Raw genomic sequence first — 25,000 nt, forward strand, 5'->3', positions numbered from 1 at the left:
GCTGGAAGCTGTCGTAGATGTTATCAACTACAACAACACCAACAAGACTGAAATATTATTCAGTCCCATCTCGACGAACAACATCACCGAAATTGCTACATGTAAGTTTTTCTTATTTTCGACTCACTTCGGAGGGGTATGTGAAGCACAGCTATTTTGGCAATAGTTACTGTCAGTCCCAAGTTAGGCTGGAAGCACAAAAAGTAAAATGATGTGTTGATTGCAATCACGTACACAGCAGCTTTTATGGGACAAGCAATTGCTTTCACTTCACCAGTTACGATCTCCACATAATGTAATTCCCAAAAAGGTCATTCATGTGTTGGGGTTGGAGTCAGTAAAACTTTCAGGAATTAATAATTGTTTTTCAAAAGACTGCAAAAGGTTCAAGAAAGCAAGCGTTCGACTTTCCACCTGAAATGAAGGTTGCCGTTACGTTTTGACAGTTTCTGCAGTCATTTGTGTTTCGTTTTGTTTTGTCTTTCTGTGTGACCATTGCATGCCGACTACTGGTGATCAAAAGTTTTTATTTTCTGTAATGCTTTCCTGAAAGAAACCTTACACTTAAAATATTGAATCCTACACAATATGCAGACAAAAGACGTTTCTGCATGTCCACAGATTTCTGTATTCTCTCAATATCCGAGTGATTTCCAAGAATCAATACCTCGATTAGCAAAAGAGTCCTGATTGTTACCAGAATGATCATTCATCAACATTAACATTTCTGTAAAATTACAATTCCACAATGATGCAAGTCCTCGTCAAGCCCCGAACCGGAACCACACCTTACAAATGAAATTTGTAAATTTTACCCGAAAATCACAAAAACGTAAATATGTAGGACGTGCAGAGGATAAATGTATATAAATAAATAAATAAACAAGTCAAGGTGGTGTATAGGTAGTGGAGATGGTAAAGTGCATATAAAGACATAATGGTTCTTAAAAGTATTGTCGTGTCCAGGCAGATTAACACCAGTCTGAACGGATAGCACAACGGTTTTAATTTGGAGGTGAAGAGCCAAGATTATTGGTGATTATGGCGCGTGGGGGATGGCGAAGCGAAGCAAAGCGGCGAAGGCGCCCACCAGAACGAAAGCACCTGGGTTTATTCTCAAACCCACAATGAATAGACAAACACAAGGAAATTCAACAATAATGGTTTAATGAACATAAATCAAAGGGTGATAATGAAAATAAATCAAGCAGTGAGGTAATGAAAAGTGAGGTAAAACTAAATCTGAATTTGAGATGTTTCCACTCAGTCAAAAAAATAGACAAGGGGAAAGGCAAAAATAAAGGAAAATCCTCCCTTGATGCCGGCACTCAGCTTTGTGCCCAGAGATGGCCTTTCGGAGCCTGGCAGTCATTGAACCTCAAAGTCACCGCGCAGGAAATGCACAAAATGGCGCGAAGACGCTCTCCGTGGCCAAGTACGTGAGACAATCTGTGCGGGCGGTCCTCAATGCCAAAAGCCCATAAGCCGCCATTACAGTTCCTTCTCACGATCGAAATTGCCAGCACCGCTCCCTCTCAGTTCCAGGTCTACTCACACGAAAATGGCGCCACCTTCCTCTCAATCATACAAGGGACACTGCCGAGTTTGACCTGAGAGACGTGATCCTCTTATTCTATTCCTCTCCTCCCAAAGTGCACATATTCCACGAACCAGCCGAACAGACAATGGCTAGCCTCTTGCTCAAGCACACGAGCAAATTCGCACCAGCACGAACAACAAGAATTGTGCAGCTTTTTGTCCCTGCCGAGGAAGAAGCAAGAGAGAGATCCTTCTGTTCCAACTGCCGCCTCCACTCAATCATGATCCCTACGATGTCACCCCAACCAATCATAAGCCTTGGGGGTGTGGTCCTCTGGTTACGATTCCTGGGAGTGGGGTTTAGCCTGCCAGTTGTTGTTGTTGTTCTTGTTGTAAAAATGTGGTTCTATTCTGGCCGGTGGTGTAAATGCAAAAACTTATGAAAGGGTCACAGGGAGCAATCACATACTGGGAGAAACTAGCCTTCGACCCTGCCGAGTTAACACAACATCACCCCCCATGTGGTGACACGTAACAATTAAGCTCACTGTTTTCCCTACTTAAATTACATCAAGGTGTCTCCTACCAGTCCACAGACCATGCTGTACTATACAATCGTATCTTCGCTGTGGAATTCCTCTTTCTACCCCCACAAACATAACACTATATACAATCCTGTACTATTCTCCTGTAAATTTCAATTCCCCAAATTTGAAATAAAATAGTGTCCCACGACTTGTGACTCCGGCGGTTTCAAAATAATTTCATGTGCTTCATGCTCGGATGTCATTGCATGCATGCGCAAAATATGAAACAAATGCATCCAGTCATTTTCGAGTGGAATCTCGGAACGGATGAAAGGATGGATGGACTGAAAGTACCCAAAATGTAAGCCCCAAAACGGGTTGACACCCATTTGAGTGCTATGAAATACTTTACATATGTCACGATCCGAGCGATGCGAATCAAGGAAGTTAAGGAAGATCAAGAATGTGGGTAAGAACAGATCATATTATTCCAAATACAACTAGAATGGCACATGGTAGAGCGAATACCTCCGCCAGGCTGAACAGTTTATTTTTTGTATCCCACTGATGGGCCGGATCTGCATCTGGACCTGAACCAAAATCAAATCGACTTGTTCTTGTCACGACCCAATTCATCCACCAAGTTTCGTCCAAATACATCCATAACATTTTTTGAAATATTGTGTTATATATCGTTTTTGGGGCTTATCTTTGAACAGTGAAGTATCACTTAAAATATTATAAAAATTCTCGTATCCAGATCCAGATTCGGATCTTCACCAAAGTTAAATCAACTTGTCCTTACCACACACCCAACCTGTCCACTATATTCTGTCTGAATCCATCAACAACTTTTTGAGATATCCTGTTCACAGACAAACTGACAGACAGGAGTGAAAACATAAACTCCATCCACCTTTGGTGGTGGAGGTACTTAAAAAACCCTCTTCTGTCCAAACATTTGCATAGACTCCACCTATTAGGCATGAGCTTAGCAAAGCTACAGCCCCCTATACTCTGTGGGATTGAGTTGCAGCCAATGCAGGGACAATAATTAAATTATCAATTTTATAAACCAGTCCACCCCGGAGAGGGAACATCCACAGACATGTGTTTCAGGCTTATTGGCCCTCGGCAGCATGTCAGTTCACTCCAAGGAGGAGCTTCCAGTCCACATCATATTTATGCACTCACACATTATCTTCATGCACCATGTAATGCATCAACGTTATGCACCCATCCATACACGTCATTGTCATTTGATACATAATCTTTATACATCCAGAGATTACATTTTTCAACTCATTGACACCGTATGTTCACCTGTACCGAAACATTTACACACTTGTCCTGAACATTGGTTAAGTATTTCTTATACACACCCTTCCTCTCCATGTGAGTTCATGCAGGAAGTACATGAAATATGAAATTCATAAAACTCACTTGCTCTTTTCTTTATTGTGACCAATTTCAAGAATTTCTGTATAAATGTATCAGAAGACTTTTTTTGTATTTTGGTAGAAAAACAACAATCCAAAACAACAAAATTCATTTGATTGATTGAGTTTATGATTGGTTTAAATTGTTCACTTTGCTCGCTTTTCCATCACAACACGAAATGGAATTCTGCATTCAGCCACCGACCAGCTAATGCTCTTGATAGCGACCGACCTCTAAATACTAAGTTGTGACTCAGTACGAGTGTTCCCCATAGTGTCTTGTTACCCACAGGGACCTTCCATACAACCTGTATTACAATATTGTGTGAGGATATTAAAGATCCATGCTAACCAATGTCATCTCATTCTATGTTCTCTCCACAGTAACACAGAACGAGATGTTGGAACTTTATGAATGCAACACAACTGAACTTGGCTACAAAGCTGTTTGGGTTGATACAATCATCAAATGTGTCTTTGTTTGTAACACAAGCAATCCAATCCCTTGCAGTGGCTTGGGAAGTTGTGTGCCTCAACCTGTTGGAGCACACTGCAAGTGAGTCTCCCATATAACCGCAATGCAACACATACAGTGAACCAGGTTGTTTAACGTGCTTCCCCTCGTCACCTCGGGCTTCCTGTAATACCGAGTCGAGCTCTTTATTCTTTTCTCAGTGAACCCTTTCTGCCACTCATGCACCAATACACAATGTCTTTATCTCCTTGTTCCCTTTGGAATCATTCATCAATCTTGTGAACCTTTTCACCTTATTCCTCTATGAGCCAATATTTCTGTACAAAAGAATATATATCATTTTACCATGTTTCTCTCTGCAATTTTTGGCATTTCCAATGAAATTGCTGTCCCACCGTAGTTTACAAAGTCAGTGAGTGATATTTTGAGTTCCCTCCTTGATTGGCCATTTGATTTTATGTGTGTTTGTAAGGAGCCATTTGTTTTGGACAGAATATTATCTCATACTGTACTTCTAGAGGCTGACGTCCCAAAAGGTGGTGTGCTGGAACCAATCCTGTTCTTGCTATGCACTCATTCGAAGACTTTGTCACTGGAAAATGGATTGTATCACTTTGCAGACAACTTTACTCTGTACAGGATAGTTCTGTATGACTCCGCCATGCACGTTGTGGCATGATCCCTCGATGCTGATCTGGAGAAATGAAGCAACAGGTCATAAACCTTGAACATGACTTCTAATGAAAAAATACTCACATTCTCAATCTGTACATACATACTGTATGGACTGGCAGGAAAATCCCTAAACTTATTTCTGTGGTCACAGGTCAACCTCTTGGATAGATACAGTCTCTGGAGCCCTGGGCTTCACCATCATGTACAGCATTTCTTTGGTACATTATATCTCCAAGATGATGTCCAAAGCCGGCCATCAACCTTGAAATTCTCAGCAGGGTCAAGTCGTTCTTCCGCTGTCCTCAGTTTATAATTGTGTTCAAAGCCTTCCTCTGGAGTGTCATAGAACATGGCTCCCTCTTGAAGACTCGTTCTGCTGGTTCCCATCTTTCCCTCTTCAGGACTAGGAATCTATATATAGCCCTCCTTGTCACTGGAATCTCACATCAGGAAACTGAGCCTTAGGATCTGCTTCTTGCTCATATTAGCAGGTTTATGGCCTTGCCATTTTTTTCCAGCTCGATTTTGGGTTTCTTTCTCCTGCCTCTCACCTCTCCCACCAGCCTCTGAATATGTTCTGCCAGGAATGCTTTCTTTGTTACTCCTCCCCATGTCCCTCCCCCCAGTATAAACTCGATGCCCACCTCCAGTTTTTTTTAACACCCTTGTTTTCTCACCAGTGCACCTGTCTTCATTATTATTGAGATCATCCATACAAGTTTTTCTGTACAATCTGTATGTACAATCTGCACATAAAATCAATCACCTTCCCACCACCACCTCTTGAACTCTCTCATTTCCACGAATGACCTTTACCACACCTGTTCAGACCATGTTCTCACCATTTACCTCCAAACAATTCCTGTCCTGCAGCTGTGGTCTATCCATTTGTTGTCTTCCCATTGGCTTTCCGTTCTTCCCTTTGTCACTGGAAAATGGATTGTATCACTTTGCAGACAACTTCACTCTGTACAGGATAGTTCTGTTCGACTCCACAATGCACATTGTGGCATGATCCCTCTTTGCTGATCTGGAGAAATGAAGCAACAGGTCGTAAACCTTGAACAAGATCTATGCTTCCTTTTGTATGTTGACTCATTCCCACCCCTCCCCCCCAATCTTCCTGTTCTTGCATGAGCTTTGATTAGTGTATTCAGAAAAACATGACGTGTAAATGCATTTAAGGGTTATCATTCTATTTTTAGAAGGATGATCCATTCTTGTTACATTCGTTGGATTAATAATTTCCAATTCTTTTTCCAGCTGCAATCCAGGATACACAGCAGAACATCTTACATGCCAGGACATAAATGAATGTGATAACAAAACACACAACTGTCATGAGATGGCGACCTGTTCAAACACCAATGGAAGTTTCACTTGTGCTTGCAAACAAGGCTTCAGAGGTAACAAGGAAACAAAACGAGATGCCCAAAGACTATGTGTACAAAACAAACACAAAAATCCTTCTTTGCAGTTCAAAATAAAGATTTAAAATAAAAATCACATGAGAAAGAATGCAATAATTTTTCGAGAAAGTCTGCAAGTTGATTAAATTTGGAATCATGTACAAGTACATGTGAACCAGTTTTCGATGGGGAGTGGGGGTGTGGGTTTGAGGGGCAGTTAAAGTGAGCTATATACGTACCTTCAAAGACGAGAAATGGTGCAGGTGGGAAAGAAAGTTGTAATTTATGAAGAAAACTTTGCGTTGTCCTGATCTCACTGGCTTTAGTCACTTTCTTGGTGAATCTTTAATTTCTCTTGTGAAGAAAATTAATTGTTTGTCTGACCTTGCTCCCCCTAACTTTTTTTAAACTTTACACCATTGCCCAACTTTCACTGACCCTTATTCCCACTGTTTTTCAATCTTACTCTCTGGATTCCTGTTCTTCTCTTGTTGGTCTGAACATTAATCTTTTTTTATCAGGAATGTCTAATTTGCTTCGAGTGATATTTCAAACTGTACTTTTTCATTTGTGCACGTTCTATTTTTGTTCATGAGACACAATGCATTTTGCAGGTACGCTATGGCATTATTGCACGTTGCAAGAGGGATAAATCATGTTCGATCAACACAGTCAATGCTAATAGCCTTTGTTTGTTTCTAAATGTGTTTGTAATTCCTCATCCACCACATGGTGGAGATTTGCAGGTTTATGAAAACTTTAGAAGATTACTTCGTTTGTTTATGTTAAATATTCAGTATTTAATTCCTTCATTTCAAATAACAATTTGTTTTTAATACAATTGTTAATGTATCATTTTAACATTCATTAACTTCCAGTGGAAAATATATATTTTTCAGTTTTGCTTTTATGTCAAATAAAAAAAATGTCTAAGCAGTCACGCTGTTTATCTCACTTCCCATCCTCAGGCAATGGCACGTTCTGCAAATGTCACCCAGATAAATGCAATATGAACCCCTGCATGAATGCTGGAACATGTGATGGAACAGGCGACACGACTGGTCAATGTGAATTAGTATGCAGGTGTCCACCTCAGTTCAAAGGTGAAAGGTGTGAAGAAGGAGCCAACTACGTGAATGTAATTCTAAAACAAGGTAACGTGCTTGGATTGTTTGAGATAATAAAACAATAGTTACCTTTTGATAACAATGGAAATTTCAATTTCAAGCTTATTCTGAAGGAAAAATACGACCACTGGACCTGTAGCTTATCTGGACCCTGTCCTAATGTTTAAACCCAAATTTGGTAGCATTCTGACGAATGGGTCTGGAGAGGAAGATTTCTGAAGGAATTTATGCGATTTTCCCAAAAGTTGATAAAATCCGTCATTTTGACACACTTCCGTTCAAGTGATCAGTCTGACCCCCGCAATTTAACATAATGACCCGGTCCTGACGTTGGAACCAAAATTTGGTAGCATTCTGACTGGTGGGTCTGGAGAGGAAGATTTTTGAAGGAATTTGTGTGATTTTTCCCCAAAATTGACTCACTCGGCCATTTTGACACACTTCCGGTTATGCGATTGGCATGGTCTCTGCAATTTAACATCAGGGCCCTGTCCTAATGTTGCAACCCAAATTTAGTAGCATTCTGACTGGTGGCTCTGGAGATGAAGATTTTTGAAGAAATTTATTAAGTTGGCCATTTTGACCTACTTAAAGTCATGTGACTGAACTGAGTTTTGCACTCCCTCTTACCAGTCAGGAGTGGAACGTTGCTGCCAAATTTTAGCTGGATCGGCGCAGTGAGTTTGCTGGAAAAGTAAAAATAGGAGATGGAAGGATGGGTGGACGGTGCATGATGACAATACCTTTTCTGGAATTCCAATTCCAGATAAGCTAAAAATGGGGAATTGACCGATGAGGAAAGCCATTAATTATTTATGCAATTAATTGGATTTGGGGGCACAGTAATGAATTGTTTATTTTATTTCATTATTTAATTGTTCGTTAGTTGATTTATTTACTTGTACACTATCACGGTGAGAGAGTAGCTTGTACAAATAACACATGTACTGTATGTCAGACAAAGACAGAAGGAAGTAATGGAGAAAACATATCGTATGGAATGCGAACCAATACTGTGTGCCCAGATGAGAATGCCAAATAGGCCAACCCGAATATAACTTTTGTTTCAATTATTAAACTACAAACACTTTTAAGTATGACCATTTCTTTCCTTTTGCAGACTACGCCACAAAATAAAATTCCTTATGGGTTTCATCACCTGCCCAAAGGAAGATGTATGGTGTGCTATACAAATAGAAGGAAAAAATGAGATAGTTTTAATCATTAATTTTGTACAGATGATAGAAAGATGATGAATGAAGCTAAGATTACTTGCAAATATTCTCATTCATGTACATGATGAAAGGAAGATATTGAATGAAAATTCACAATTAGATTGAAACCAAATGAACAATCATTAAAATTTTAGTTCTTCGGTCTGACGAGTCCGCCACAGTCTTCATTGGGCCAATTCACACATTTCTCTTTTTCTCCCATTCTCCGCAATTGGATCTCGTTCACTGCAGCATTCACGCTTTGTCACAGAATGTCACTTTGTTAGCCTACTAGAAGGAGTATGTTTCCACAAGAGTTGTTCCACAAGTTGTATACCCTTAAACATTAATCCAAGTCGTCATTGTAGGAGTGGTTACAGGATTAATTATGTAAAGTGGGAATTCATTACTCCATAAAAAAATCCGAGTAGAAACCCATTATTTTGTAATGGCTAATCGATAAACATGTTGACAGGATGAATAATGTTCAGGCAATCAAAGATGTGAAGCTTATAATTGACTTTGACTCCATTTGCTGCTCGATATTAATGGAATAATATTCTGTGCCACACACTCAGGGGTCGTACTCAGTTTGATGAAATACCTGAGCACATGTTTCCAGAACAAACTTAACCCTACTTTGAAGAGTTTCCACTCACGTTGGGTCTTGTTCTGATATCTGAATAAATTTATAAATCCGGTGCAGATGAAATTTTGAAAATCATCCCAGAAATTCCCAAATCACATAACATTTATGTTTCCCTCTGGGTCTTCCTGAGCACCATTTTGATTTGTTGCTGTTAAACTTGATTTAAACAAAGTAGCACCACTCTGGTGCCACCACTCATTGCATTATGAGAATCTTCTTCTTCTTCTTCTTGCATATGGCAGCTGAGCTGCTGGGGTAGCTATTATTTCTTGGAAGCACGACTGTGTCGCTGATGCAGTGCCCCTCCACCAGTATACACTGTTACTCATTACGCCGACCTCGGAAGGATGACAGACTGAATCAACCCCCTGGTGTGTTAATTCATCGGCCAATGGGGCTTGAACTCAGGACCCTTGGGATCCCAAGCCGCCACCCAAACCACGAGGCCAACACCAGGCTACATTATGAGAGTTTTCAATTCAAATGGATTTATGGCATACTCTGAAAAACAGTCAAACCATCAACTCAGTTTCCTTGGCATTCTGTTTTTTCTTGGTTAATACTCCAAGATTCGCTCTGACCTCTTGCAAGCTATTTAATCATGCAGCAGGTGCTCCACATTTACGTTATTCAGCTTACAAAATATTTCATATATTTTGTAACTACTAGAAGGAGTATGTTTCTCTTTTTCGTTTCACAATTGTACACTTCTGTACTTTTTCATTTGTGCACGTTCTATTTTTGTTCAATAGAACAGACATTTCTGAATGACTTCATATCCAGTCAGGCCGCAATACACCAGTCAAACTTGTCCAGCGTTCTTTGGGTCCATAGAAACGATGCTCCTTATCCAGGTAGACTTCTCCACGGAAATAATGAAGGAAGCTGCTAACCTCAGAGCCAAGGTCCTCATGCACAATGGCATAGAGGCTAACACCAGCTTGAGACAGCTCTGGGACCAGTGTTGAAAGGTCAGCTGCTTCCTCCCTGCACAAAGATCATCCTGGCCTTCTTACGACCATTATCACAGCACCTTGTTTCTGCCACAGCTCTGCAGCTTTGAATGATCGTTTGGAATCATCTGTTGTTACAAGGTCTGCATCTGCAAGATATTGCAGGTCACCAGCTATTGCTTGGCTTACAGGAGGAGTTGTAAACATCGATGCCATTGCTATTACTCCAGCAATGGCTCCAACCCCGACACCAACCATGCACGAGGCAGAGCGCTTCCAGCCCCAGCGAGACGAGGTCATAACTGGACCAGAGGAGCCACACACCCTCCAATAATGCAACGGCAGCGCAGGAGTGACGCGACCTGGCACATGCGCTCGCATTTCATCACGGTCCACCCCGTGATGTCACGGCCCATTCCACCAATCAGCGTTCGCCTTGCTTATCGGGATGGCACTGAATCATTCAAGTCCACATTTCAAACACAGAAGGTTTGTAAAAGATTGTCCTGGAGGATATCACATTGCAGCAAGACAAAAGAAAACATCTTGTTCCTTGAATCACAACTATTTAGCCAGTTGTAAGTACAGTCAAAGCTTTTAATTGAAAAGAGTGACAGCACTCAACATACATTTTTCACTCATTAGAATAAAAAAACAAGTGAAATCTTATACGGTAAAATGGTAAAATAAAGGAGAGGAGTGGTTCAGGCCTCGGCCCTCTGCCCCGCCACCCTCACCTTGTCTGGCAACGAGCATTTGGGGATAAACGTTTTACATTAACAAAAGAGATGCACAGATATTTAGATTCAAGAACAAAGAAATAAAGAATACCGAGCTCAAAAATCAGGGAGATATTAAAAATTAATACTGGTGAAGAAGAACTTGTTGGAGTAGAGACTTGGTTTGTGTGGTCACTTGCAACAAAGGTCAGAAGACGAAGCTGGAAAGAAAGCTCGGGGTAGAAGGAATAAAGCTGAGAGGACATACAAAAAAGACGTAGATCGAAACTCGAGAAAGATATGGAATGTTTGAGTTTTCACAAAACTGATGCAGTGGATAGATCCATATGGAGGAATTCCATCATTCAACCATCCCCCTGAAAAGGGAGAAAATGGTCATAAAAAAGTAGTTTGTTATTATTGTCATTATATCCTCACTGAGATGGTGTTCACATTGCATGTCATAAAATGGTCTTCTTCGAAGGTATGTGATGTACATTTTCTCCTGTATTGCACGTGTTTGTTTCAGGTGGTGCACGTCCAGAAGTGGAATTTGAAATGCATGTTATATTCGAAAACCAAACTCATACCAATAATGCCACTGTGGAAACAACACTCAAGGAGAAGGTAAGATTTCACCTCTGCTTTCTGGCTGATGTTGAGGGCCATTTGTTTGTTAGAATACAAATGATGTGATGTAACATAACATGGTCATGGAATCCTCCATTGAACATGTGACAAAAAGCATGCTCTTTTATTTCAATCCTTCTCTCCCTTTTCATTCTTCCATTGTATTTTTTAGGCACAAGAGATATTTAGCTTTGTGCCCATATTTGGTCAGGACTTTGTTAAAACCAATAATCCCACATACAAGTGAGTAATGACTTTGTCAATTTCTTCAGTTGTCCAATTTTGAGATGGAGTTTATATCTGTTTTTAAAACAATTAATGTTTTGTTTTAGAGAACACAGCACTGGCAAAGCCCAAGCTTCTCTTACGGCTTTTTATAATTACACCAACAAAAACATTGATAAAATCTACAATGGTGAAATGATGAAAGCCATTCGGGACTCATTTCCTCACCGAGCACGCAGAAGTTACACAGGATTAGTGACTCTCTATGGAAATATTATTCAGAAGAATGGTGAGTTTCCCTTTGTGTTGTACTTTTTCATTTTGAGATTCACTCTTGCAGAAATGTTAAAAAAAATAACTTTAATTCCTCTCACAGCCTCAGCAGGTCAACTGAACGACTTCTTCCAATGCAACACAACCTACCAAAAATATGATATTCAGACAAATGACACGGCAATTTACTGCATCTCTCCATGTGCAAGTGATAAAAACCATTGCAACGGAGGAACTTGTTCACACACTGCATCTGGGCCCAAGTGCACGTATGTTCATGGTTTTGTCCACAAGCCCTTATACTCTGTTCAATTCACAACCTTCCTTGACACCCATGACATCTTATTAAATTCTGATATTAAAAAATTGTGTGTGTGCCCAAACGTCCCTCGATTTAATTACTTCCTCCTTGTACTTCGATAGCAACAGAATACCATGTTTTGTTGGTAATGTGCTTGTCTCTTCACCGTCTCGTTCTGAGTTTGATTTCCTGCCTCTTCATATCCAGTTAGAATTCTTGATTTATTATAATATCAGCAAAGGCATATTGCACTGTCAAACATCTTTACAAACCTGTTACCTCCACCAACGAAGGTGGACAGAATTATTCACCCCTGTTCATTTGTTTGTTCATTTGTTTGTTTGTCTGTTTGTTTGTGAGCAGTATATCTCAAAAAGTTATGTACAGATTTGGACGAAACTTGTGGACAGGTTGGGTGTGTGATGAGGATAAATTGATTCGATTTTGCTGAAGATCTGAATCCGGTTAGATTTGTGTTCAGGTCCAGATGCAGATCTGGCATATCAATGGGATACAAAACGTCAGCTGTTCGGCCTGGTGGAGGAATGCGCTCTACCAAGTGCCATTCAAGTTTTTCCTGTAATCATGTAGGACTAAAATATAACACGGAGTCTTAAAAATATTATTCACGATCAGATTTATGTACACGCCATCACTTCTCCATCATTTTATCATTCTATTCTTTTTGGTTTTCATCTTCACCTCAATCAGATTTCTGACTCTCTTATCATCTAGTTACAATCACAACATACAAACAATTGGGTTTCACTTGTTACATTAAACATCATTACACACTTGTTACATTGATCACCCTTCCCTTGGCCCCTGTCCCTCCCTTACAGCTGCGGTAAGATCAGTGGAATCTACCAGTCCACAGGAGATCGTTGTCAGGATTCAACTATCCTCACTGACGCCTTCTACAAAATCCTTTTCGGCACACTGGCAGGCATTTTGGGACTGGCCTTGTTGTTGGGCCTGATTGTCTACTGCATCAAGCGCCGTTCTCACTCAGATTCCGTTAACCTTCTCAATGACAACAACAGGTACCTTCTTCCTACTTTTAGTTATTTGTGGCATTGTTTGGATAATTAATCGGTGGTGATGACTCCATTGGTTGGATAATAATCGGTGGATACATCGGACCATGGCTACTTTTTTTTTTAATTTTAACAAAGTCACGTGGTGATTGGATGGAAAATGCAGTTGGTGTTCAAAAAGTCTGTTTTTTGTAGGCGTAGGAAGCAGGGTGTTTCACGTACATGGTATAAACGGGCTCGACCTTGCTTTGCTCAGCTTCGGCTGAATTAACAGCTTCATACCACAATTAAAGTATTTCACAGTTTTATGAAGTGAGGGAGAAGAACTTTTACCTTTCTTTAGAGTATATTAATGAACTCCTTACATGCTTAGTGTGCAATGCCAAAAAGGTTGTGTTTGTAAAATTTAATATAATTGTAAATGTGTTTGGAAATCATGCCACACCTATGATTACTACCACAAATTTACAAACATGAATCACTACCTTTGCAAGACTACAGTTAATATCAAACTAGATGTCGAGGACAGTTCTTTTTTTTTGTCAGAGCTGGGAGGGGAGGAGGGATTGCAGCTCACCTAATTATCACCGCATTCATCATCATAAGTCAAAAAGCATGAGCGTGGCTCCTGCCTTTCACGCCCTGCTAATATTCATTACTGGAGCATTCATAATGCTTCAGTCACATTTGGCTCGGCGGCCGTAGGGTCTAAAAAATCTACGGCCACTAGCAATTATAGGGCGGCCGCAGTATTTCCACGGTCACACAATGTAGCAGTCACATGTGTTTTTATTTTTTGGGTAGTCTCACGGGGTATTTAGAAATTGTGGAGACCGAAAACATGAGGGTGCCATACAGTCTTTGATTTGATGTCGCACGGTGACCTTAGGGCGTCCCTGCGGCGGCCATAGAATTTTCAAGGCAGATGCAAGGTGCCAGCAAGGTGACCGCAGGGGGGCCCTAAGGTGAACGTGGAAATAGTGCGGTCGCCGTAATTTTTTGGGGGTTGGCAAAATTCATTTTTCATTGATAAGAGCCTATGGAAAACGCACGAATAACGCAAGTTCACCGTACGCCCTACGTACGCTCGACGTGGAACACATCTACGTCATGGCTACAGCTTGTTGAATTGCTACGGCCAACCTAGAAATGAAAAAGTTATAACTCAGCACTTTAATTCCACGGAGACCCCTACGTCCTGTAAAAGATAGCCATACGGTGTAGGGCCACCCTGAGGCCATCTCAGAAACTCTGCGGCTGCCACACGTTTCTGTCAATTCAGGGGGGGTACGGCCGCCTTATCCTCGCCGTAGAGCAAATGTGACTCATGCTTTAGGATGTGAAAGATTCATGCAAGGAGATTGAGAGTGCTTCCACCATGAGGAGAGATGACAAGATATAATATTAAATAAAGACGAGTTAGTATTACTACTGAGTACACCCTATAATTCACTGGAGGTTAATGGTGATAAAGTATAATTTGAATAAGCAGTGCTGTCAAAATCTAGACTGCCAATGCATTACATTGGGATGATACTGATATTTATTCTCAGGGCTGGTTCACGATAGACAAAATAGCTTGATAGAGCAGAGGTAGGAATTTTCTTGTGTGGGTGTTGTGTCATACACGTACTTCCTAACTACTACATGTGGAGTAGTGAGGTGAAGAAGCCATGTATCCCAGCTCACCTACACAGTACTATTCCGTACCATACTTATCTTCAAGCCTTTAAGGTAGTCATGTCCACGATATCTCAAATCACCATGTCATCAACACCAAACCTTTAATGACCATTTTCCTCTTTTTCAGAGGTTTGGTCGAATGTTGGTATTCCTCCATACAGATCGATTCATTCCTTCAGTTTTGTGGAACCACAAACTTTCCATATCTTTCTTGACAGTTCAATCCATGTTTTTTTAGAACGTGCTCTCAGCTTTCTTTACAGCTTCATGTTCTGACCTTTGCTGTACGTGACCATACCATCCAAGTCTTTTACTAAGTTCTTCACAATCATTAATTTTTAATCTCTTCCTCATTTCTGAGCTCAATATTCTTTCTTTCAAAGCCAACCCATTCCTCCATCACATCATTGTCATCCCTGTCTTTCCATTTTTAGCTCCCTTGGACTTTAGTCAGGTGAGCTTATGTGATCAAGCAGTGTCCATAGCTGAGTGAGTGAGTGAGTCAGTCAGTACATAAACACCAGTCATTATCACTTGAACCAAACACACGATTTTGATGAAACTTGGCCACAAGCTTCATATCTGATGCCCAATGAAGGTGTATTGACTGCATAAAATCTGCCCTCATTAAAGGGATCTAAAAGAGGGTTTTGACCTCCCAAAATAAGTATTTGCTCTCTTCTCTGAAAATACACACACGACTTTGATGAAACTTGACCACAACCTTCATCACCTGTGATGTATCAAAATTTTCACCTGCATAAAAATCTGCGCTCATCAAGAGGGTCTACGGGAGGGTTTTTGATCCCCCAAAATAGGTATTTGCTCTCTTCTCTGAACTACATCACACAATTTCAATTAAACCTGACCACAACCTTCATCACCCGTGATGTACCTAATAGTCCATGGGCCCAGGCATATATCTGTACCATCTGGGAAACCAAACTTTAGGGCTACTAAGTTATTGGTAGGGACTATATGATTATTTCAATATGTGATAACCGTTCCAGAAGAGCAGCTTAGTGTATGTATTTTGCATATTTACAATTTTACCATTCTGAGATATTGACGTTTTGGGGGAGAATCACACAATGGACTATTAACACATTCCATGAAGGTAATATCATTCAATAACAGCTCAGGATATCCAAATTTGTTTGCCTTTTCGCTTTCATTATGCAGAGGGTGGGTACATTCCAGAGATGATAACTACCAATAAGCTGCCAGTCTGCAATGGTTATCACATCAAAATATGATATGATATATATATATATATATATATATATATATATATATATATATATATATATATATATATATATATATATATATATATACACCAATTCAAAAATCATAACTAGGATTGGTTTCCTTAGATGGTACCGACAAGTGGAATTTCTGGCCTGGCCCATGGACTAAGCTGCCAGTCTGCAATGGTTATCACATCAAATTATGATGTGTGTATATATATATATATATATATATATATATATATATATATATATATATATATATATATATATATATATATATATATATATATATATATATATATATATATATATATATATATATATATACACCAAGCCTGGTGTTGGCGCAGTGGTTGGGGCAGCGGCTTGGGATCCAAAAGGACCTGAGTTCAAGCCCCATTGGGCCACTGAATTAATACACCAGGGGGTTGACTCAGCCTGTCATCCTTCTGAGGTCGGCGAAATGAGTACCAGTATACTGGGCCGGTGTATACCCTGGTTAAAATAGGTGTACCATATCCCTGTGTCCTAAGAGGCGACCAGGGTTGCGTCAGGAAGGGCATCCGGCGTAAAACATGTGCCAAATCACTATGCGGATCATACGTATGATCCGCTGTGGCGACCCCAAACGGGAGCAGCCGAAAGAAGAAGAAGAAGATATATATATATATATATATATATATATATATATATATATATATATATATATATATATATATATATATATATATATATATATATATATACACCAATTCAAAAATCATAACTAGGATTGGTTTCCTTAGATGGTACCGACAAGTGGAATTTCTGGCCTGGGCCCATGGACTATAAGTTTGTTCAAGGCATTAACAAAAATTAGGGTCTCAGGAGGTCTGCAGGGGGTTTGAGTGACTGTTGCTCTTGATCCAGGTGAGCTTCACGACAGGCAGTCCTATTTTTATTTTTTTTTTACATCTTTGATCCACATTGCCCACAATTTGCTTCTATACATCAATACCGGTCTGATAACAGGCTTTATAAACTCTAACTTTTCCAGATAATGAAAAGTTACTGTGCTTACCGACACTACTTAGTTTTCTCCAATTATTTCATGCTGACTTTATTTTTGATTTACTGCAACAGCTAATTCTGCAACAGCTAATTCTGCAACTCCTGATGCCTCTCTCATGTCTCCAAGATAACAATTTTTTGAGCAGAATAAAATTTATTGACATTTTCTAAATTAAATTCTGGACTCAGAAGCATTTATTTTTGTTCTTCATATTGTTGCGGCCAGGGGTCGGGGTGAGAAGACTACGGGGGGGGGGGCTATCTCTGGTTCCCAGAAGACTCCGAAATCACAGGCCATCGCACAAGGATAACTCCGTGACACGGCGGGTCACTAACCGACCGTGAGCGCCAATAACTCAACCACGTGACCTAGGATCCTCTGTCTAAGGTTTAACTGGTTACCTAATTAATCACATGACCTAATCACCTGGTGGAATGCCCTCGGTACGCCTTGTCCGAACCGAGTCACCTTACTGGGTCAGATGCAGCCGAGCGACACTGCCAAGGACGTACCCACTCGAAGAACGGATCGTTGGGAATAAAGTCCCAGCTCGGCTAGGATACGGCCCATGCTGGATCAATGAAAGAAAAGACAGAAATGAGATGGGAACATTTCTACACAAACATTTATTACAGGCAGGCGAGGAAAAATATGTGGCACAATGAATAGATTTATTGTTGTGTGTAAGCAGGGATAGAAAGAAGCGTGAGGTGCAACAACAAAACAAACAACCTACAAAGCAGACACAGAGCAGACTTATCCCGATGTAATTCTTCTGCACTCTTAACTTAAGTGAGGACAGGTGCCATGACACACACACACACACACACACACACACACACACACACACACACACACACACACACACACACACACACACACACACACACACACACACACACACACACACAACCCAATGAAGAGGAGTTGATCTCAAGAAAGGAGAGGAGATGAGGCTAACGGTCTGGTAATACCTTGCACGGTTGACCAACAGTGCTACTCAGTATGTTTTGGGGGATGCTCCACTGAGCGATCCCAGTTCGAGGGTTGGCGCATTGTCTCCTGCTATATTACGATGCCGGCGCAGCGCATGCACCAGTCCAGAGAAAGGGTGAGGCCGTCTGGCGTGAGGAATGGTGGTAAGTGGAGCCAGGTGGGTGGGTGGAGCCAGCGGAAAGAGGCAGTAGTTGAACGAAGGCAGATGGAGTAGGCATACCCAGAAGGCGAATGCAGAGATTCCAGAGATAGGGAGGCGAAGATCGAGAGCTAGTGGGCAGAGTGGCAGACGAGAAGGTGGGGCAGCAGACAAATGCAGAGATGACAGCTTTGAAACAAGGCGAGTGCTCTTGAATGGCCTCACGATCGTCCTATATAAGATTCATGATGCAGGGTGGGGGCGCCGCCCCAAAGCGATGCGTCCTCACCCGAATCGGGCACTCTGATTGGGCCCCGGCCACTGCACGGCCCGGCCTCCTTGACCGGAAGCGGCCTCCTTGTACATCCGGTGAGAGATCATGGAGCTGTGAAATTGTCTTGCTCCGAACACCACGACACAAATCACCCTGCACCGAACTCCCGGAGCATGCCATGAGACTGGCCGAGGGGCGTGTCGGCCTCGCCTGCCTGCCTGGGCACCCCCAGCGAACCACGGTTAGCGCTGGTCAATGCACTTGTTCCGTGGTATGCCACGCGGCCCGAGCGATCTGGGCCATGCATTGGCTCCTCTGCTTGGCAGCCACTGCATTGAGGCAGTGGTGCGGGATGCCATTGTAATCAGCGCACAGACCCAAATGAAGAGGTGCTATATGCGCATGTCTGTTATTGTGCATGTCGTTATTTATTACGGGGCTGCGCCTGTGTTTGCTATCATGCACATGGTTATTTATTACAGTGCTGATCCTCACAGGTGACCGCCTGAGTGCGGTGCCGTCCTGACCTGTGTCATGAATTGAAGGAAAGGATTGGATATAAATCAGGGTTGAAAAGAAGATAGATATAACTATTAGATGCAGATTTGGGTTGAAAAGAGGAAAGATATAATTACTAAATGCAGATTTGAATGAAAGGGCACGCCATGTGCATCCTGCACAGCGCTAGGATTCAATGCATGGGTCCACTATTCCCCCAGACACAGCATTCCTGCAGCGGAGGGGTTTTTCCATCATGTGGTTGATGCTTCTTTTGGCCTTCGCGAGGACACATTCTATAGTGGAGGATGTTGCTGTGGTTTTCACAACCGGCCATCTGGGTGTGGTGCCTGCTTGGATTTATTTCAGGAATAAGAGGTAAAGAGTTGGAACAAGCCGGTAGGCGACATGGATGGTTGCCAGACTAAGGCGAATTTGACATATGTAGATAAGAGAACACATCAGATGGCATTTTTTCCGTTCGTTGTTCCATATAGGAACATGACGAGCAACTGTCCATTCATCATTTGTGTTCGATTCCCTAACCCTACGTTAGGGAATCCCAATGTGAACGTTGGGGTGAAATCATATAGTAATATAATTGCATACGAGTCATACAGTTTTTGACGGATCGGGCTGAAAATTTTTGACAAAGAGATTGATTATAGTGCACATAAAAGCGCTGAAGCTGATTTTTGATTTTCGAAAAAAAATATATATATATATATATATATATATGTATGTAAATATTTTTCGGATTTTTTCAAAAATTTCAAAGTCCCGTTGCTAGGCAACGGTGGCATCCATAGCAACGGTGCTCAAAAGCATACAACTAGATCCTGGTATGAACCTACCAGTCAAGTTTCATCAAAATTGGTTGACTCCTCTGGCCTCAGAGCTGTCCATTACATACAAACAAACAGACGGACATACAGACAGATGGAAAACCTGAGACTAACAGTAGTCTAGCGACCACTCAATGAAGATGGAGATATAATCCGACCTAACTATGAGACCCACACAATGCACTTCATCCCATTTGACTCATTAGACATGAGGGAAAGGTCTAACTGCACATATATTAATGAAATAACTGTTGGGTGGTCGCGAGACTACCCTGAGTCTCAGGTTTTCCGTCTGTCTGTATGTCCGTCTGTTTGTTTGTATGCAATTGGACAGCTCTGGAGGCCAAAGTAGTCAACCAATTTTGATGAAACTTGACTGCGAGGTTCATACCAGGATCTAGTTGTATGCTTTTGAGCACCGTTGCTATGGATGCCACCGTTGCCTAGCAACGGGACTTTGAATTTTTTGAAAAAATCCGAAAAATATTTATGTATATTTTTTTCGAAAATCAAAAATCGGCTTCAGTGCTTTTATGCGCACTATAATCAACCTCTTTGTCAAAAAATTTCAGCCCGATCCGTCAATAACGGTATGACTAGTATGCAATTATATTACTATATGCTTTCACCCCAACATTCGCATTGGGATTCCCTAACGTAGGGTTAGGGAATTGAACACAAATGATGAATGGACAGTTGCTCGTCATGTTCCTATATGGAACAACGAACGGCAAAAATGCCATCTGATGTGTTCTCTTATCTACATATTTCAAATTTGCCTTAGTTTAGCGACCACCCATGTCGCCTACCGGCTTGTCTGGGGATCACTGTATTATGGATGACATTGCCTTAGAGGCGTGCGTTTTTCAGAACCGCAAAAATATTTTTGTTGGAATGATTTATCCTCACGTTCTACATAATGAAAATTTCAGCTTTTGTTACCAAAATTTCCAATGATACCACTTCACCTTTTGTAACACCATCTATAACTGCTGAAAGTGAATTGAATTGCACCCAACTCCATTTCTGCATCTTGAATTCCATCCAACAAGGCCATTTTTCACCTTGTATTTTTTTCTCCTTCTTCACCACGATCCAGAACCTTTGCTTTCTTCATGTTGAAGTGTAAACATTTCTTCTCGATTGCATTTTTTCCATTTTAAAATCATACCTTTCATTTATTTCTTTTTCACTTTTAGCATTCGATAACGAGTACAAATAACCATCTCATCAATTGATTTTAAACCTGTTTCTTGTTTAAGTGATCTTTGCTCTTATTAAAAAGAAAAATAAACGATTAAGAAGGCTCTTATAATCGACAACTATTCAGGTTATCAACAAAAACTTAAAATATGACAAAAACAGATGTATTGTTCTTTATATAATCTTTATTTCTATTACTGTCTCATACTTTGAATATTATGTACTGTAGAGTGATTTAATTTTGAAATACTAAAGATGTTTCTTCAAGGTAAAATATATGTTACCATGATATACAAGTCAAAAGCAAGTAATACATTTGTGTACTCACTCTGTTTTATTGCATTTCTATTTCTTCCCAACAGTATTGCTTCTGATGCATTTAACAAACCAGGAAAATTCTCCAAGAGTGGTGGTTTTCCCTGTGAGTCATATTTCAAACTATGCCAAGTGATTAACACTTTAAAAAATGTTTTTCTCAAAATGTGTCACTGTTGGCAAATCTGGTAAAATATATGAACATTTTTATTTTGAATTTGTCATTTTAAACAGAATAACAAACATTTCTTATTCCAAATGCAGTTCTTGATTTTACCTTATACAGAAATATGTCATTTATGAGTTTGTAATTGTGTCATTACATTTTTTTTTTACCCTTTCCTTAGGGATTTCCAACATTCCAGAAACCAAACTAGATGCCAACATGCTGCCAAAAGTGTTCCCAGTCTCATGGCAGCCCAAGCTAGATAGAGTTGACACAAATCAAAAGGTACATTTTCAATGAAATGTCACAAAACATCGTGACATTGCTTATTATTTGGTTGAGTTATAAGTCCTTGTTGTTGAGTGGCTTGTATATTTGTTGGATGAAATACACCTGACACTTTGTAATTTGATAAATAATTCTAGACTGTTATATCTTTCAAGAAATTAGAAATAATAAAAACAAGCAGTCATAGACTGGTACTTATGAAATCGTCAACTTGACCTCTGACTTTGTCTAATAAAAGCTGTCTCTGGAGAAGGTAGCGACGCAAACCAGAAGTTTCTATGATGATTCTGTACCAAACCATCAAAAATTGAATGTTTGACCTCACAGTGACCTTGATCTTTGACCGATTTTGACCAAAATCTAATCAGCGCTAGCCATCACCCTCCTGAATCACGTGGTGTAATTTGACATTGGTAGCTTCTTCCGTTCTCGAGTTATCATGCCTACAAACAAACACACACACACACACACACACACAAACAAACAAACACACAAACAGAGGACGGAAAAAAGATTTCGTAAGTAATAACTTTTCAGCTCTGGCAAAAAAGATGGACAATTATATAAAAGTATAAAAGGCAATATAAATATTTCTTCCATCCCGCTATTTGCTGTCTTGCTCCTGCTATTTGTTTTTATTCCACTGTAGCTCTTCCAATTAAAATAGATCAATCATGCATTGTAACAAGCAATTAAATGTCACAATGATTTGTCTGTTCATTTCCAGGTACAAATTGAAAGACCCACAGTCATCGACAACCCTGAATATGAAGACGAAGTAAATTGAAGAGGACAATGTCTGATACGTTTTGTTTAGCCTGCATTGCTTAATACTTATGCGTTATAGAATAATATATTAATATATAAATATATTCAACTTCAAAATCGAGATTTAGAGCAGACTAAAAGTTATATTTGATACAATTATTAAACAAATATGGATTTTGGTCATAGTATTTATCAAATGTGTGTAGATCTATAACTTAAATGAATTTGCAAAATGCATTTCCTTATGTACTTTTATCCAGAAGAAAAATTTTGTGTTTATCTATTTTTAATGCACTAAAGGATATGTGGGTTTACATGTTTATTTTCCTGTATCATTGGCCAGGGCAATATGTATTGTCTAATTGGCTGAGAATTAAAATCACTTTATTCACAAATTTTGAAATACACAGAATTCTTGAAAAAATATGCCACCACAGTGCTTCATTTTTTCTCTTTGCCTTCTGTAGATGTTTGTAATTTAATAATCCCCCTGCTTGTGGTATTATGTCCAATTCCAGGTTCAGTGGTGCAAAAGCAGCCATACAGCAAGGACTACCCTGCTTGGTTTGCCTTTGCCTTCCCAATGGTAGTCAGTGAAGGAAGTTTGGATTATTTTCCAGGGTTCCAGTGATAAGTGATAATTCACTCACTCTCCAAGAGACACAGTGCAATCTTCAATGTCCACCAACTAATTTTCTTAAATTTTCACGAAAACTAGCAGCACATGTGACATTCAGCCAAATGTCCTTTCGTGGGAAGACACACCTTGAGATGCAACAGCTTGCCTGGAAGCGTGCAGTCTGATAGTTCATGGCAGAGATAGAACACAAAATGGACCTGTACATAACAGAACAAAAATAACAGTGGAAAGAGGGAGGGGAGGACACAACAATAACAATAAGAGGAGCCAAATAGAGGGAGACTTGGAGGTAGAAAGGACATGGGGAAGAATGACATCAAAGGGAAGGGGAGGAGGACACTGGGGATAAATGAGCTTGATACAGGCACAAACTCTCATTCACAGAAGTGGAAGGGAAAACTGGGGAAGAGGCTGAAATGGAAAAAATCTATATTAATATTTCGGCATGCCCCTTTTTTTGTTCCACCATCAGATTTTTGTTACTGCATGAAATAAAACAAGCTTTGACATATATAGTAATGATATTATTGTCTTCCTTAAGAGGCCCCTCAAAATTCGTTTTGATGATTATCTATATTAATATTTCAGCACGCCCCTTTTTTTGTTCCACCATCAGATTTTTGTTACTGCATGAAATAAAACAAGCTTTGACATATATAGTAATGATATTATTGTCTTCCTTAAGAGGCCCCTCAAAATTCGTTTTGATGATTATCTATATTAATATTTCGGCACGCCCCTTTTTTTGTTCCACCATCAGATTTTTGTTACTGCATGAAATGAAACAAGCTTTGACATATATAGTAATGATATTATTGTCTTCCTTAAGAGGCCCCTCAAAATTAGTTTTGCTGATTATGGTCGTTAAACAGTTCATGTTCATCCGACTGTTTAAGTAATAACTTAAATATATAATAATATATTGTTTAAAATGCATTCATGCTCTCTGTCTTTTACCATACGTTGCCAGTGATGCCCGTCGAAGACGGCCACCTTTACTAATATATGTATATATATATATATATATATATATATATATATATATATATATATATATATATATATATATATATATATATATATGTATATATATATATCTATATTTATATATATATATATATATATATATATATATATATATATATATATATATATATATATATATATGACCACTGGACCTGTAGTTTATCTAGGCCCTGGCCTAATATTGTTGCAGGGCCAGGTATCAGCTGCGAGCACGACTGCTAGATGGAGCAGTAGAGTCGGCTCGATCGATCACCCGGAATGTATAGGTTGTCACCCCAGATAACTTCGGAGCCGACGGGTCCCTTATTGGACCGAAGTTCACCAATAGGTTGACCGCATGGGGTAGGGTCGATTGCCAATTTCAATTTGCCTAAATACCCACGTCGTCCAAACTCCTGGGGAAATTCACCTTCGACGGCACTCCTACGGAATGAGCCGCTAGCGTACTCGAACCGTGTGTGACCCGAGCGGACGATCACTGAGCTTCCGTCGGTCCAAATGTCCCTTTACAGCGGCAACTGCCTGGCTAATTCTCCAACACGCACCGTGTTAAAGCAATAAAAGAAATACAAAAACGAACCGATACATTCAACACATGGGTTTATTTATAATGGGGGCAGGGGGCACGTAAGAAGCAGAGTTATCCGAATAATAAGAGACACG

At 40.1% G+C, this 25,000-nt stretch overlaps 1 protein-coding gene across 1 annotated transcript in view; it reads left to right on the forward strand.

Moving 5' to 3' along the window:
- LOC147018732 (uncharacterized) overlaps positions 1-23,240 on the forward strand; it is a 120,137-nt gene extending 96,897 nt beyond the window's left edge. Inside the window, exons 43-54 of the mRNA XM_085898744.1 lie at positions 1-101; positions 3,890-4,061; positions 5,919-6,061; positions 7,033-7,218; positions 11,256-11,353; positions 11,529-11,599; positions 11,689-11,870; positions 11,958-12,123; positions 12,998-13,198; positions 21,497-21,555; positions 21,797-21,900; positions 22,631-23,240. The exon at positions 1-101 is cut by the window's left edge and continues 84 nt beyond it. Of these exons, the coding sequence (XP_085754870.1) occupies positions 1-101; positions 3,890-4,061; positions 5,919-6,061; positions 7,033-7,218; positions 11,256-11,353; positions 11,529-11,599; positions 11,689-11,870; positions 11,958-12,123; positions 12,998-13,198; positions 21,497-21,555; positions 21,797-21,900; positions 22,631-22,690 (1,543 nt within the window). The 3' untranslated portion in view covers positions 22,691-23,240. The remainder of the gene's footprint in view (positions 102-3,889; positions 4,062-5,918; positions 6,062-7,032; positions 7,219-11,255; positions 11,354-11,528; positions 11,600-11,688; positions 11,871-11,957; positions 12,124-12,997; positions 13,199-21,496; positions 21,556-21,796; positions 21,901-22,630) is intronic.
- The last annotated feature ends 1,760 nt before the right edge of the window (positions 23,241-25,000 follow it).

The sequence above is a fragment of the Eptatretus burgeri genome, chromosome 10 (genome assembly GCF_056783735.1).
Source record: "Eptatretus burgeri isolate ZD-2024b chromosome 10, Ebu_testis_v1, whole genome shotgun sequence".
NCBI classification, from domain to species: domain Eukaryota; kingdom Metazoa; phylum Chordata; class Myxini; order Myxiniformes; family Myxinidae; genus Eptatretus; species Eptatretus burgeri.